This window comes from Octopus bimaculoides, chromosome 21, assembly GCF_046866305.1.
Source record: "Octopus bimaculoides isolate indiv1 chromosome 21, ASM4686630v1, whole genome shotgun sequence".
In the NCBI taxonomy this organism is placed as follows: Eukaryota; Metazoa; Mollusca; class Cephalopoda; order Octopoda; family Octopodidae; genus Octopus; species Octopus bimaculoides.
Window position 1 is genome coordinate 36,770,173 of NC_142948.1, and position 17,013 is coordinate 36,787,185.

At 37.5% G+C, this 17,013-nt stretch overlaps 1 protein-coding gene across 8 annotated transcripts in view; it reads left to right on the top strand.

Moving 5' to 3' along the window:
* The window catches only part of LOC106873084 (myosin-IIIb), a 221,564-nt gene that overhangs the window by 67,023 nt on the left and 137,528 nt on the right, over positions 1–17,013 (top strand). For 6 of the 8 annotated variants that reach the window (XR_016237804.1, XR_016237805.1, XM_089339133.1 and 3 more), the window contains exon 1: positions 5,638–7,110. The exons of the other annotated variants lie outside the window; for them this stretch is intronic. Coding sequence is in view for 4 of the 6 variants with exons in the window: in XM_089339133.1 (XP_089195259.1) it covers positions 7,002–7,110 (109 nt within the window). In the remaining 2 variants the exon portion in view is untranslated. Of the gene's footprint in view, positions 1–5,637; positions 7,111–17,013 lie in introns of those variants that run through there. 8 annotated transcript variants of the gene reach the window in all.

A 17,013-nucleotide genomic window follows, 5' to 3' on the forward strand; every position in this document is an offset into this window, starting at 1 on the left:
TATGTGTGTACATTTATATAGCATATATATAGCATATGTGTGTGTGTGTGTGTGTGTGTGTGTGTTCTATAAGGTATTAACTAATAGTTCGATTTTAATGCCTTTTCGCCTATTTTTTGATGTAGTGGCAATGGAGTTAATAATAATAATAATAATAATAATAGAAAATAGTAGTGGTAGTGTTGTTGGTGGTGATGATGATGATGGCTGTAGTGGTGGTGTTGATGGTGGTGGTGTTGATGGTGGTGGTGTGTATTCAGTGTTCTCTACCTTTTAATTAACGAACACAATCTATAATATTAATCTTTGTCTTATTAATTATGTTGACAGGAGTGGCAGAATGGTTGATGTTACCCACACACACACACTCATTGACAATCATGTGTATCTTTATATATGTATATGCGTGTGTATGTCTATGTATGTGTGTAATATATGTATGCATATGTATACATTATATATATATATATATATATATATATATATATATATATATATATATATATATACACACATACACACAAATAAATGTACACATGCTCATACATACATGCATACACACACATGCACATATATATAAACACACATTCATACACAAATGTGCATACATATACACATGCATGAACACAGACACACACATACATACACATATATACCCACGTGTTCTCACATAGACACACTTTGAAAGACTGGCGAAGACATTATTCTTGTCTGCCTCAGTTTCCAGTTTCTTATGGCTGTGTATATATATATATATATACATTCTTATGCTGTGCATAGTGTGTATAGGTGTATGTTTGCACCTGTCTGTTTGTGTGTGTGTGTGTGTGTGTGTGAGGGTGCATGGCCTAGTGGTTAAGGTGTGGTACTCACAATTGCAAGATCATAGTTTCAATTCCTAGACTGGGTGGTACTTTGTGTTCTTGAGCAAAACACTTCATCTCATGTTACTCTGCAATCACTTCAACACCTGATGCATAGCGCACCATCCACCTGTTCAGACAACATTGATTATATATATATATATATATGTTGGTGGTCAATTCTTGATCAGCCTTGCCTTATTTATAATGTCTGTTATGACCGAAGACATTCCTGACGAAGCCATTTTGTTGCATGTCTATTATTGAAGACTACCTCATCCAAAATGTTCTCCTTGTGACAAGACACCTGTTATTTATTTAACTACTCTCAATTGTTATTTGAAAGGAAATCAGTTGCTCTTTCTATCAGGTCTGTGTGTTGACTCTTGTGTGTATATGAGTGTATGTGTGTTTATTTTATGTCTGGATACACACAAACATCAATATATATATATATATAAATGCATATAACCACTCTGTTATACACACACACACTCATACATACATTACAAACATACATGCATACATACACATCTTTATGATCACCTACAGTCACCACTATTATCAGTAGTAATAACCACATCTATCAAAATCATGTTCACCACCACCACCGCCACCGCCGCCACCACCACCACCACCAAATCATTGTTGTCATCGTTATCCTTCCGATCAAGGACTATTACTATTATTATTGTCTGTTATTTCAGACTAGTTGTTGTCTAAGCAATGATAAGATGTATGACAGGAGTCTGATTAACTTGTGTGGAATCTATCATGTCACTTTTGTTAACAGGCTTTTCTTTAGCAGTCTTATCTGCAATCTCTGTGGAGATATGTAATAATAATAATAACAATAGTAGTAGTAGCAGTAACAGAAGCAGCAGCAGTACTAGTAGGAATAGTTTCAAATTTTGGCACAAGGCTAGCAATTTCAAGGGAGGGGGCTAGTCGATCCCCAGTACACAACTGGTACTTATTTTATCGACCCTGAAAGGATATAAGACAAAGTCGACTTCATCGGAATTTGAACTCAGAATGTAAAGACAAACGAAATACCGCTAAGCATTTTGCCCGGTGGGTTAACATTTTTGCCAGTTTGCTGCCTTATTCATTATATATATTGTTTCCGGTTTAAATTAATATTATTTAGAAATATTATCGGTCTCTGGCACACTGGAAAAAAAAAAATTGCCAGTGCACCGCATCAGATAGTTTGAGAAGCATTGGTCTATACAACACATTCGCTTCAAAGCACCACCTTCAAGTGCTAAGACAAATGTAATACAACCCAGACAACGTGTATTCTACATAGTGGCCACCCAATAATGTATTCTCTTACATAATTGACATTCAATGCCATCTAACCAACTCATCTAAACACAGCATCAACAACTTACAACTCGTGTTTCATAAACAATTGCCACAGATTACAATAATACAATCTGCAAAGAATATGTTCTTAGCAGTCACAGACTCAACGCTAAAACGTACAATGCAACTAACCCTCACCCTAACCCTATCAACTGGCCCCTCTGTTGGTTATGATGACCTGTGTTCAAGTTGACCTGAGCATTTTGTCTGAGTGTTCTGGGGATTCTGCCTGCTCACCCCATTATTTCTACTACTACCACCACCACCACCACCTTGCACATTGTTGTGCATGAATGAAATAATAATAATAATAATAATAATAATAATAATAATAATAATGATAATAATAATAATAATAATAATAATAATAATGATAATAATAATAATAATAATAATAATGATAATAATAATAATAATAATAATAATAATAATAATGATAATAATAATAATAATAATAATAATAATAATAATAATAATGATAATAATAATAATAATAATGATAATAATAATAAATGCTTTCTAATTGATGTATCAATACCAGCAGATGACAACGTTTCTCTAAAAGAAATGGAAAAACTTTCAAAATACAAAGACCTGGAAATAGAGATAACTCGAATGTGGAATCTAAAAACAGAAACAATTCCTATCATAGTAGGTGCCTTAGGTATAATAAAAAAATATTCAGACAAATACATAACAAAAATAGCAGGACTTACAAATATATATAACATACAGAAAATTGCACTCCTGGGTACTGCACACATTCTACGCAAAACACTTTCAATACAGTAAACATAAGAGCACCACAGCAAACCACAGCACATACCCAAGGCGCACAGAGCTGCGCTCGGTAGTGAAGTGAAAGCACGTTATAAAAATAAAACTACTGAATAATAATAATAATAATTATAATAATGATAATAATAATAATAATGATAATAATAATAATAATAATAATAATGATAATAATGATAATAATAATAATAATAATGATGATAATAATAATAATAATAATGATAATAATAATGATAATGATAATAATGATAATAATAATAATAATAATGATAATAATAATAATAATAATGATAATAATAATAATAATAATAATGATAATAATAATAATAATAATAACAACCTGAAATTTTGGGGCAGGAGCGAGAGGATCACATTGAGCCCGGTGCTTCACCGGTGCTTATTTTATTGACCCCCAAAAGGATGAAAGAGAAAGTTCATTATGGTGAGATTTTTGAACTTGGAACCTAAAGAGCTGGAACGAATGCTACAAAAAACTTCTTCCAGTGCAGTAACGATCCTGCCAATATGTCAACAGGTATAAATAATCTTGTTTTGAAACAATAGCTTATGCAGTGCTGCTAAACATAGTACTTTGATATTTAAAACACAGAATCTGGAAGCACAGATAAAGAATGTTCTTCAATGTAGCATAAAAGATGAAAACTGTTGCAAAAATTGTTGTGTATGTTTGTGTGTGTGTGTGTGTGTGTTGAAGGAAAAGGTCACATGTTAAAACTAAGAGATATTTGTTTGTAGCAGTTTACTACTAATAACTCTTTCTACTTTAGGTACAAGGCTGGCAGATTTGAGGGGCAGGGTTAGTCAAATACAATAACCCCAGTGCTCAACTGGTACTTATTTTATTGACCCCCACCCCAAGGATGAAATCGAGGTTTGTTGACAAGTTTGGTAATATTTGGTTTGGTAATGGTGGCTTATTAATAATACCCTGGTGATTGAGGTTTATTTAGTTAATTTAGTCATACCTTTTACCTTTTATTCATTTCAGTCACTTTTGAGGGGAGGGGTTAGTTGATCACCACGATTCCAGTGCTCATCTTGGGGCACTGCTTTAAAAGGTTCAGGGCTTCTCAACTATTTTTTGCCTAGAGACCCCTTTGATTCTTATTTTACTTGTGTTCCCCACCCCCCAGCCATTGGATGTTTAAAAAATCCTAATTGCATTTTTATAATTAAATGTTATTAGGACTTGTATAAAAAATTGTTAAAATATTTTGTGTATTATGGATGTGTAACCGATTTATTTCACATCGTGCCGGTGGCACCGGTGACATTGCAATTCATTTCTACAGCTGTGGGAACTGGAACAACATGAAATAAAGTGTCTTGCTCAAGAACACAACACACAGCCCAGTCCAGGAATCGAACTCATTACCTCATGATTGTCAGCCCAACGCTGTAACCACTGATTCATGCGCCTCACCATTAAATACGTTATTATATAAGCTGATTTATTAAATTATGGTTTTTATAATATACAATAAATTGTGCTTCGTTTGTAATTATAAATTATTAATGTTATTTATTGAAAACAAATCTTTTGTAATAATAGGAATGTTTCTCATGGATTTGTTTAACGGTATAATAGATTGATTTAGTATCTTTTATATTTTACTTGTTTCAGCTATTAGACTGTGGCCATGCTGGGGCATTGCCTCAAAGAATTTTTAGTCGAATGAATAAAGACTCTAAGACTTATTTTTTTAAAGTTTGATACTTATTCTATCAGTCTCTTTTGCCAAACTGCTCGATTACAGGGACTAAACACAACACTTGTTGTCAAGTAGAGGGGGGGGGGAGACAAACACACACACACTACAGGCTTCCACACAGTTTCCATCTACCAAATATTTTTCTTGCAAGACATTAGTTGGCTTGAGGCTATAGCAAAAGAAACTTGCCCAAGGTCCCATACTGTAGGATTGAACCCAGAATCACATGGTTGCAAAGCGAGCTTCTTATCCACACAACCATACCCTGTTTGAATAAAAAAAAAAGAAAAACAAAACACAAAGAGATTGGCCACGGGTGGAATACCATTGACCACAGGTCTGGTCAGTCAGGGTCAACCAACTAGATGGCGAGGGGATTGGTTGGAAAGAAATAACAACACTATGTGAACTATTGAGATAGTAGTTTGTGTTGTGGTAGGAGCAGTAGTAGTGGTAGTAGTTTTGATGTTGTTGCAGCTGTAGTAATAATAGACGCAGTAGTAAAAGCAGTAATAGTTATGTTGTAGCAGTAGTTGTAGTAGTAGTAGTAGCAGTAGTAGTAGAGGTGGTAGTAGCAATAGTAGTAGAGGTAGTAGTAATAGTTGTAGTAGTAGAAGTGTTGGTGGTAGCAGTAGTAGAGGTAGTAGTAGTGGTGGTGGTGGTAGTAGTAGTAGTGGTGGTGGTGGTGGTGGTTCTTACCTGTAGCAGTAGTAGTAGTAGGAGTAGTGGTGGTGGTGGTGGTTCTTACCTGTAGCAGTAGTAGCAGTAGTAGTAGAGGTGGTAGTAGCAATGATAGTAGAGGTAGTAGTAATAGTTGTGGTAGTAGTAGTAGTAGTAGTAGAAGTGTTGGTGTTAGCAGTAGTAGTAGTAGAGGTAGTAGTGGTGGTAGTAGTAGTAAATGTTACACTCATCTGTGACTGTTGGTGACAGTAATATTTGTAGTGGTGGTGGTGGCTCTTACCTGTAGTAGTAGTAGTAGTAGTAGTAGTAGAAGATGTGACACTCAAATGTAATGACGATGGCGGCGGTAGCTGTGGCGTACAACAAATACAAAGATGTCATTATTGGGATGCGTGGAGAAGTGTGACAATCCTCACTGTCGTCTGTTGCTTTACCTGCAACACTTGCCCCACCTTCGTCATTAATTACCCCCTCTTTCACCCTCTGTGTATGTGTGTGTGTGTGTGTGTGTGTGTGTGTGTGTGTGCGCGCGAGACAAGTTTGAGGCCCCCTCCCCTTCATCCCTCCTCCAGTGTTTGTATAAGGATCTTCTGTTATTAACCATCGTCATCATCATTAGCGTCATTATCAACACCATCATCATCATCATACCGTCACTATCATGGTTACCACCATCACCGTCACCACCACCACCACCATCATCATCACCACCATCATCACACTTTCACTATCATGGTTACCACCACCACCACCACCACATTTCCAATTGTTTACTTTCTAATTAATCATATTCCCCGCTTTACCTCCACCCTGGTGTATGTCCGTTTGCGTGTGTATACATACATACATACATACATGTGTGTGTGTATGTATATAGTGTTTACGTTCAATAAACATTCACTTGTGTCTCGCTATGTGCAAATACAATATGTTTACATGTGTGAACACAATAAACATACATTTAACCTCACTTGTTTATTTATCCGTGAACTCGCTGTCCCAGTACTGTGTTGATATGTATGTATGTATGTATGTATGTATGTATGTATGTATGTATCTATCTATCTATCTGTTTGTCAGTTTGCCTCTCTGTGTGTGTGTGTGTCTGTGTGTGTGATATGGTGGTGACAGCGGAAGGTACAAGCTCTTCACTTCATTCCATCGTCCCATGCTCCCTTCTGCAGCTTACATACCAACACACACACATGTATTATACAGATATATAGACACACGGACATATATATATATACATACACTCACACATCTCGTCACATTTCTGCACACATACTTCCTGTTACACATGCAGATACATACATAAAGAGAGAGAGAGAGGGAACTAGAGAGCTGTTAGATTGAGATATGTAAATACATTCACATACACACAAACTTCCAGACATGTTCACGCACACACACACGCACATAGACACACACACGTTCCTTCATCGGTAACGTCCGCAGCACCACCATCATCAGCTACCACCATCATCTACCACCATCACCGCCACTACTATCGTCTCTTGTTACCATTTCTCTCAAGAAATTCGTTGGCCATGGCAGCATGTACTCTGTGTCTTTACCGCTGGACTGTGGACTATCATCAGAGGCTAAAGTGGCCAGTCTCACATGGAACAAGGTCACTCGGCATCCAAGAGTCAGCGAAATCCAAGGTAACGGAGGGGTGGGGTGGGTAAATGGGGAAAGGGGTGGGGTGGAAAGATCGGTGGAGTTTTTTATCAAGGTCCGTTTTGTGTGTGTGTGTTATGTATGTGTGTGTGTGTTGTTATGTATGTATGCGTGCGTGTGTTTGTATGTATGTCAGTATGTCGCTGGAAGTATGTGTATATGTCACTAGATGTATGTGTGTTTGTATATCTGTGTGTATATCTCTACGTGTCGACATGTATGTGAGTGAGATAATTCTCTCTCTTTACATGCGTGTGTTTGTGGGTATATGTTTGTGTGTTTGTGTTTTGTCTGTTCGGTTGTTGTTGTTATTGTTGTTCTTATTCCAACGCCCTTTGGTTCTTTCGTTTTTCTTCCTTATCTTTCATCCACTCCATTCATTTAAACACACCATTACATTTTCTTTCATTCTATTTCATTCGTTCTTTTTTTCATTCAGTTCAATTCCATTCCATTCATTGCTGCATCCAATCCGGCAAAATTCCGGACGACAGCGTACGACGAAGCAGAATATTTTATGAAATGACAACGACGACACAGACATGGGGAAATTGGTAAAAAAAAAAAAAAAAAAAAAGATTATGACTTGGGATTATTTGGGGGTTGTTTTAGACTAATCCCCTAAGTTAGCTCAGATAGAGCCGACAGATCTACGTTTAAAGTCGTTCCAAATGTGGCCATACCATATTTCCTCTTCTTCCATGCATGTATATCTAAGATTACGCTATCCTGTTTATGGTTTCTTTCCAAAGACGATATGGTGTGATTTGAGGGAAATTGAGCTGTTATTTCTAGCAACAGTTTATGGACAACCCGTAGGCCAGTCATGGGAAATCTGAGGCCAGTCTGGGAATTCTGAATGGCAAACCTAACGAAAAATTATTTTCAGTTTTGTATACTTTTATAGTGCGAGCCGCCTGATGATAAGCTTTGTCTCATGCGGCCCACTTCTCGAAAAAGGGCCCCCTTCGTGTATTGCGGTTTTAACCCAGGCCTACACAGCTGGAACAGTCTTATAATCAAAGGCTTTCCGGCCATGACCATCCAGTTCTTTTGTATATTAATCAGCACTGTCCAATGTATTATTTCCTTTCTGTTTTGAAGAGAGTAGTGTGATTTGAGGAAAATTTGCCTGTTATTTCTAGTATATCGAGATACCACGTAGAAGCGACTTCGTTGGCTGCAGAGAGGTCTTAGCTGTATGTTTTGTATTGCGTTATATGTTTACCTGTTTCAGCTTGGTTTTAACCCAACTCCCCGCCGGGTTTACTTCAAAGCAGTCCTTCGTTTCCCCCACCCCTTTGCTGCCGCGATTGCTACACACACGTACCTGGCATAAATATACACACACCTGTTTATGCTAATATATATATATATATATATATATATATATATATATATATATATATATATATATATATATATATCAGTGTAACACACACACATATACGTGTTTACATTTATGTTTACAGGCACACATACATAGCTGTTTACATTGATATATATATATATATATATATATATATATATGTTTATAGACACTAATATATACGTTTATACACTCACACACACCTGTTTGCGCTATATATATATATATATATATGGGAGAATATACAAAAAATAACAACAGACGAGGACAGGTGGTGTAAATAACAAAAGTATACACACACTACCTTTGTAGTGAGACACGTGCAAATACATGTACATACGTTTATAGACAGACATGGAAAACTGACAGACACACACACACAGTTTACACAAATACACCCATACATTTATATATATATAAACCCACACATGCTTACTCACATATGCACACGCGTATACAGACACATGTGAAGATTCACACACTCACACATACAGATAAACACATACGTTTCTATACATAGACATACATACACTCACTCACTCACAGCCACATGTTTACCCGGAGAAACATGTAGACTCTCATGCATGCAATTATAGAATTATACACACTAAAGGAGAAAATGTATAAAAAACTATAAATTATTTTCTTACACATGTTTACATTTCGCTGCGAGGCAAAAATATCCTAATATACACCCGTTAATTAGTAACGCACTACACAAGTAATGTTTTTTCTTTCTTTTACCTATGTATAATTAATGCATAAAATATTTTTACATTGTCAACAGCATCTCAGAGACACACATTTTGACACGCATTTCTTTATGTTGACTAAAACCGATGTTACAACAGGCATACCTCAATTTACGTCGTTCCGACTTGCGTCTTTTTCGACTTCACGTCGTTTTTTTCTTTCTTTTATTAAAGAAATTAATGTTATAATTAAATAAAAAAATAAACTCCAACTTCAGTCGATTTATCCGACTTTGCGTCGGTCTCGGCGAATATATTTAAAAACACAGAGTATTTACCCCCCCCCCCCCCCAAAAAAAATAATATTGGATTGGAAAAAATGAAATGAAATACATGTGAAAATATGTACAAATGCTGGCAGAGGTAAAAAAATACGTACACCACCCGTTTTCGGTGTAACAAAACCCTAATTCTAACCCCTAATCCTAATCCTAAACCCTAACTCTAAAAACCGGCTGTGCATATTCTTTACCTTCGCCCAAATCATTTATTAAATCACACAAGCTAATTGAGTTTTTAAAACGTCTTTTTCGCGTCATGTTTTTCGTGTTCAGTCGCATTTCTAGGAACCGATTGCCGACGTAAGTTGAGGTATGCCTTTATTAGAATTAGCAGTAGTAATAGTAGTTGTGATGATGACGATGATGATAGTAGTAGTAGTGGTGGTGGTGGTGATTGTATTAGTAGCATTAGTGGTGTCAGTTTGTTGTAGACTCCTAGATATGCAGTGGAACATAGATGGAAAAATATTTGATGTGGATGATGCCAGGAGAGAAGCTACAAGAGTTATGGTATACATATCAATCCTTGTATGTGTATATGTTTACCTTCGCAGTTGAAGATAACAAGATATGAATGAATACAGAGCAGCTTTTGGTGAACCTATACTGCTGTTCTCTCTCTCTCTCTCTCTTCTATCTCTCTCTCTCTCTCTCTCTCTCTCTTCTCTCTCTCTCTCTCTATATATATATATATATATATATATATGTACATATATATATATATATTCATACACACACACACACGCACATATATATATATATGTATATGTATTTGTGTGTTTATCGTGTTTCAATCATTGGATTGCGGCCATGCTGGGGCACTGCCTTGAAGGGGTTTAGTGAAACAAATTGTTCCAAAACCTCATTTATTTTTTTGAAGTCTGGTGCTTATTCTATCAGTCTCTTGGCTCAGACTGCTAAGTTACATGGATATGAACAAACCAACATTAGTTGGCAAGGGATGTTGGGGGACAAACACAACACAAACAGAAAGACACACACACACACACACACACTCTCTCTCTCTCTCTCTCAAACACACACTCTCACACACATACACAACAGGCTTCTTTCAGTTTCCAACTACCAAATTCACTCACAAGGTTTTGCTGAGCCCAAGGATATAGCAGAAGATGTTTGCCCAAAGTGACACACTATGGAACTGAGCCCAAGACCGCATGGTTGGGAAGCAAGCTTTTTTACCGTCACAGCTAGCTTCTTGCCCACCAACAAATATATACATACATATACACACACATACATACACACACATACATACACACACATACGTACATACATGCATGCATATATATACACACATACACACTTACATACAAACATACATACATATGCACATGGAGAGAAAGTGTGAGTAGGTGAAAGCAAAATAAACTCTAATAGTGCTCAAATGAATGGGGACTTAAACTCCAACTTCTTCACCTAGCGCTGAGCTGGCATCTTGGCTTTGAAGGTTAACCATAAGAACAATATTTATGAGGTAGATAAACACAGTTAGGCTCGAGACATATTTACATGGAGCACAAAATATAGATTGTGGAAGAAAGAAAAGAGAAGAATTATGTAAAGACTTATCTCAACAGTTGTTTCAGGAGGCCATAACTTATGTTGTAACCTTATTCATAAGTGATCTGTGCGTAGTGTCAGAGGTGCACACCTAGCAACAAGTTTTAATAAAGTTAAGAGGGTCTTTTGATGAAGTTGTTAAAGTAAGTTAGGCGTCCCTTTTCAAGAGCAGAGTGGCAAGTGTGAATTATCCAGCAGTGTTTAGAAATATAAAGGTCTGAAGTGAACAAGGAGGAGTAGTGAGGAAGGGGTTATAGAAAGTGGAGGGAAATGGTGAAATAAAAAGTGTGGTTAAGGGGCAGGATGAGAAGAAGATACAACTTGACAAAGATCAGATGTTAAGAAGCCAAAGAAGCAGTGTTGTGAGTTCAAACCAGTGTGAGGGCCAAAGTAGTATTTTGACAGGATAAAACAGTTAAAAATAGTTGAGGCAATGGACAGAGTGACATGGGAGAATTAAACGCTGTGGTAAGGGAGCGAGAATAATAGGAGAAGAAAATGTGGTGAGTAAAAGAGAATATTTTGCCAAGATGATGAGAAATTATATAATGATTTTATATGATGGCAATTTATGTCTGCAAGCTTATGTCCGAGAATTGATTATGTAAAGAGGTCTCATTTTGGTGTAATATAGTGAGCAATTTCTGGCAGCATAATTGACAAATGCAATGATTTGCATCGTATGAGTATAAGGTGTGCCCTGGGCAGTGTATGTCGGTTACTAAGGAAGTAGATTGTTTTGAAATCCTATATTGAGAAGGAGCTCATGTGAACGAGTCAGTGTTGCTTGAGTCAGACATACCCCTAATGTAGACCCTAGCCTGGTGGGATCGGGGAGTTGTGACCACACACACACACACTCTCTCTCTCTCTCTGGTTTTCTTTCAGGTTTTGCCTTCCAAACCCACTCACAAGGCATTGTTTGGTTTGGGATTGCAGGAGAAAATACTTGCTCAAGGTAGCATGCAATGGGACTGAGCCCAAAGCCGCGTGGTTGGGAAGCAAACTTCTCCACTCTGCAACCACGCCTATGTCTATCTGTGTTTAGAGCTTTTGTTGGTAATACATCAATGAAAAGATGTTATCAACAGCAAAAAGAGAAAACAAACAAAAACATTGCTTCTTGATTGAAATCTTGCAAGGCTTTAGTTAACAGTCTGAAAGAGAAAATAGCAGGAAACAGATTCAAGAACTCAATATCAGAGATAGATAGACAGATAGAGAGAGAGAGAGAGTGAGTGTGTGTGTGTGTGTGGGGGGCTAGTCAGTTATACAATCACCATGCAAACAGCAACTGCACGGTTCAAATCTGATCAGTCATAGACCTTTTTTTTTTTTTTTTTTTTTTTCTGCTTCAGACTTTTTAAAACTGAAAAGATATTTTGGTGACTAAGAAAACAAAGGAAAGCGTTTGTGACCCTTTTCAAGGTCTCCATGACTGGTAGGAGGATTGCAAGAAGTTCTCTTCAGACTGTACACCTTATTCTGAACACTTGTAAATTGATTTTGTGTGTATGCATGTGCGTAAATATATATATATGTATACGTATATATATATATATATGTGTGTGTATGTGTAATATCTAATATCCATTTTACTTTAGCAATTAATAGGTTCGTTACACAATACAGATTGTCTTTTTCCCAATTTATTGCAACAATCTTTATCAATAACAAATATGTTCTGTTATTAGCACTACTGATGATGATGATGATGATGATGATGGCATTGGTATGTTGGTGCAAATGATGGTGGTGTTGATGGTGATGATGATTGCAGTGATGTTTTGGTGTGGTGGGGGCAGAGATGATCGTGTTTGGGGTTGCAGTGTTGATGTCGGTGAACTTGGTATTGATGATGTGGCTGTGATAATTTGGTGGTGGCGATGGGTCGTAGTGGGGGGGGGGAGAGCAACAATGATGGTGATGTTTGGTGATGGTTGTGATGATGTTGGTGGTGGCAATGCTATTGAAGATGTGGTGTTGTATGGGTGATGGTGGCTATGATGATGATGGTGATCTGGTTATGATGATGGATGTTGATGGAGGTGGTGATGATGATGACGATGACAACGATGATGTGATAGTAGTGATGACAGTGGTAGCCTTCATATTCATGATACAGTGGTGTGGCTGAAGCTGGTGCTAGCGGTGGTGATGCTGACAGCAGTGGTGGTGATGATGATGATAACGATGATGATGGTGGTGGTGGTGATGATGGTGATAATGGTGGTTGTGATTAGGATGATGATGCTGGTTGTAGTGATGGTGATGCTGATGATGGTCCTGGTGTTGGTGAAAGTGGTGGTGGTGATGATGATGATGACAATAATGGTGATAGAGGCGGTGATGATGGTAGCAATGGCATTGCTGTTTCTACTAATGCTGCTGCTAATGATGACAATGGTGATGGTGGTGATGATGATGACGACGATGATGGTGCTGGTGATGGTGGCATCGATGATATTGGTGATGCAATATTAATGCTGTAATGTGGAGAATTTCACTACAGCTGTGTCTGTTTATTATATTACGCAGTCGAGTTGGTGTTGTTGGGTAAACATTGATGGTGGTGTGGAGGTGGTAGTGGAGTGGTCTTGTGTGATATTGGGGTTACAGTATAGCATTGTCATACAGTAGTGGTATGGCAGTGAATAAGCATGCTGGTCGTATGGTCATAGCATGTTATTGTAGTACAGTGATGGTGTTGCAGTAGTGCATTAGTATAACATGGTGATGCTTCGGTGTTAGGGTTACGGTTGTAGTGGTAGTAGCGGCAGTGGTGTTTGGTGAATTAGTGTTGTTTGGTTGTATTGTATTAACGCAGTATGAAGTGGTGGTATAATGAGCTGGTGTTGTGATGTTGTGGTCGTAGTATACTGGTGGTATTTTGTTAGTGGCTAGGTTGTGAGTTTCCAGGCGATGCATTGTGTCCTTGAGCAAGACACTTTATTTCACATTGCTCCAGTCCACTCAACTGGCAAAAATGAGTTGTATCTGTATTTCAAAGTGGCCAGTGTTGTGGTGCAGAGCTGTGTTAATGATGTAGTGCAGTGTGCTGTGATATAGTGTGGTTTTTGTGTTGTGGTATTCTGGTGGTAGTGTATTGTAATTTTGTGCAAGTAAAAGGGTGTTAAAATGTTGTGTTGTGGTAGTGTGGTCCAGCTGGGGTGTCATAGAGAGCAGCAAGGGGTGACACGAGGCTTTAAATTCAAATAACACACTTGTATACATGAACACACACACACACACACACACACACATACACGTGAACACTTCGACACAAATACACAGACATGCATACACAGACACTCATACCCACATATATAAACACACCGATATGTAGGCAAACGTGTGGCTGTGTGGTAAGAAGTTTGATTCCCAGTCACAAGGTTCCAGGTTCAGTCCCACCGTGTGGCACTTTGGGTAAGTGTCTTCTACTTTAGCTTCAGGCCAACCAAAGCCTTGTGAGTGCATTTGGTTGACAGAAACTGAAAGAAGCCCATCACATGTGTGTGTGTATGTGTGTGTGTGTGTGTGTGTGTGTGTGTGTATCTCTGGACATCACATGAAGGCTGTGACCTGGCCATCATGACGCACTCATATATGTAAGAGAGAAAGAGAGAGAGATAGCATGATGGCTTTAAATTCAAAATATATTTGGATATCACTCAATACCAGATAAACTTTAAACAATACTTTTTTTACTATTGATTTTCATTGTAAAGAGAAACAGATAATAATAATAATAATAATAAGAAGAAGAAGAAGAAGGAAAAGATGGTAAAGAAGGACAATAACAGCAACAGTGACAATGATTATAACATCAACATCTCAGAATCTCAGAATTCTTGACTTTTGTAAGCATTTTCGAGTTGTAAAGTCAACATGGAAAGAAATTTTCCACCATTCCTGTTATATCTTTGTTAAGATAAAATAAGCTCCATAGTTCAGTCTAGACACTAAAAAAGATGCTGTTGATGAGAGGAGGCATGGAAGGAAGTAATGAAATGAGAAATTTATTGATTTCCAGCATCCATCATCATCATCATTGTCATCATCATTATTATTATTATCTTGACTTTTATTAAGTCTTTATATCTGAAGAATATCTCCTTCACCTGTTGAGTCAATAAAGATTGCCTTCACGAGATAGGATTAAAAGACTGGTTATCTCTCCAGGCTGACTTTGCAGACAAGATGAAGAACTGCAGACGATTCCGGTTGTTTGGATGTTTCTCACCTGTCAAAAGCAAGATTTCATGGACAGGTGAAACAAAGGAGTCTTTGTGTCCAGCATTTTCACGGGAAGTGGGGTGAATTTTATTACATCGACTCAAGTATTTGATTGGTTTTGCATTTTATCTCCCATGGAGGGATGAAAGGTTTATTTGACTGTGACAGGATTTGAACCCAAAGCAAAGAGAGAGTCAGGATAAATAGCGCAAAGCATTCTTTCCGATGCTGTAACTATTCTATCCAATGATAATAATAATCCTTTCTATTATAGGCACAAGGCCTGTAATTTGGGGAGAGGGAACTTGTTGATCACATCGACCCCAGTGTTTCACTGGCACTTAATTTATCGACCGATAGAATAAGTACTACTAGGCTTACAAAGAATAGGTCCTGGGGTCAATTTGTCCGACTAAAGGCGGTGCTCCAGCATGGCCGCAGTCAAATGACTGAAATAAATAAAAGAGGGAGTAAAAGAGATGATAATAATGATGTCATTTATTTGCCCCAAGGGCGAAGGATGAGGGGGACAATACAAAGACAATAACGGTTTCAAATTTTGGCACAAGGCCAGCAATTTTGGGGAGGTCTGTAAGTTGATGACATCGACCCCAGCATTCAACTGGTATGTATTTTATTGACCCCGAAAGGATGAAAGGAAAAGTCGACTTTGGTGGAATTTGAACTCAGAACATTAAGACGGATGAAGTGCCACTAAGTATTTTGCCTGGAGTGCTAACGATTTTGCCAGCCCACTGCCTTAATTATAATAATAATAATAATAATAATAATAATAATAATAATAATAATAAGGCAAAAAGGGAAGGTGAAAAGATAGATAGATACAATCCTCTGAAGTACGAAATAGCCCAGCTATGGAAAATGAAGAAAGTGAAGACAGTGCCAATTATTGTTGGGTCTTTGGGGACAGAATCAGAAGACGCCAAGAGGAATATAAAGGAAATCGCAATAGAGTTCCCGGTAGAACTGTTACAAAAGGTTTGCCTCCTTGGCATGGTCAGAATTATCAGGTAAGTATTAGATAGCTGAAAAGAGCGAATGTCTTGGTACCGTAGGCTGCAGGTAGCAAGCACGCTATACATGCAAGACTCCAGGAGCTCCAACAAAACCTGTAATAAAGAGATAATAATAATAATAATAATAATAATAATAATCCTTTCTACTCAAGGCACAAGGCCTGAAATTTGTGGGGAGGGTATTACTTAATTATATCGACCCCAGTCTTTCACTGGCAATTAATTTGTCAACCCCGAAAGGATGAAAGGTAAAGTCGACCTCAGGGTAATTTGAACTCAGAACATAAAGAGAGATGAACTACTGCTAAGCATTTTGTCCGTTGTAGTAATGATTCTAACAGCTTGCTGCCTTAAATGATAATAATTAATATTTAATTAAGAACTTTAAAAAATGTTCACGTCTGTTGATGCAAGAAGATTTGAGAGTTATTTCCCTTTGACAAGTCCCATTTCGCTATGGCAGAGTCGATCACCCACTTCGTTTATCTCTTCTTCTATTGCTCTCTACTTAACTGTTTTTCTCTGTCCCTCTTTCTCTCCACTCTTCCCCCCTCTCTCTCTATATATACGTATATGTCAGTTTATTTCTCTATCCCACTGTTAGCCTCTCCATCCATTTATCAGTTAC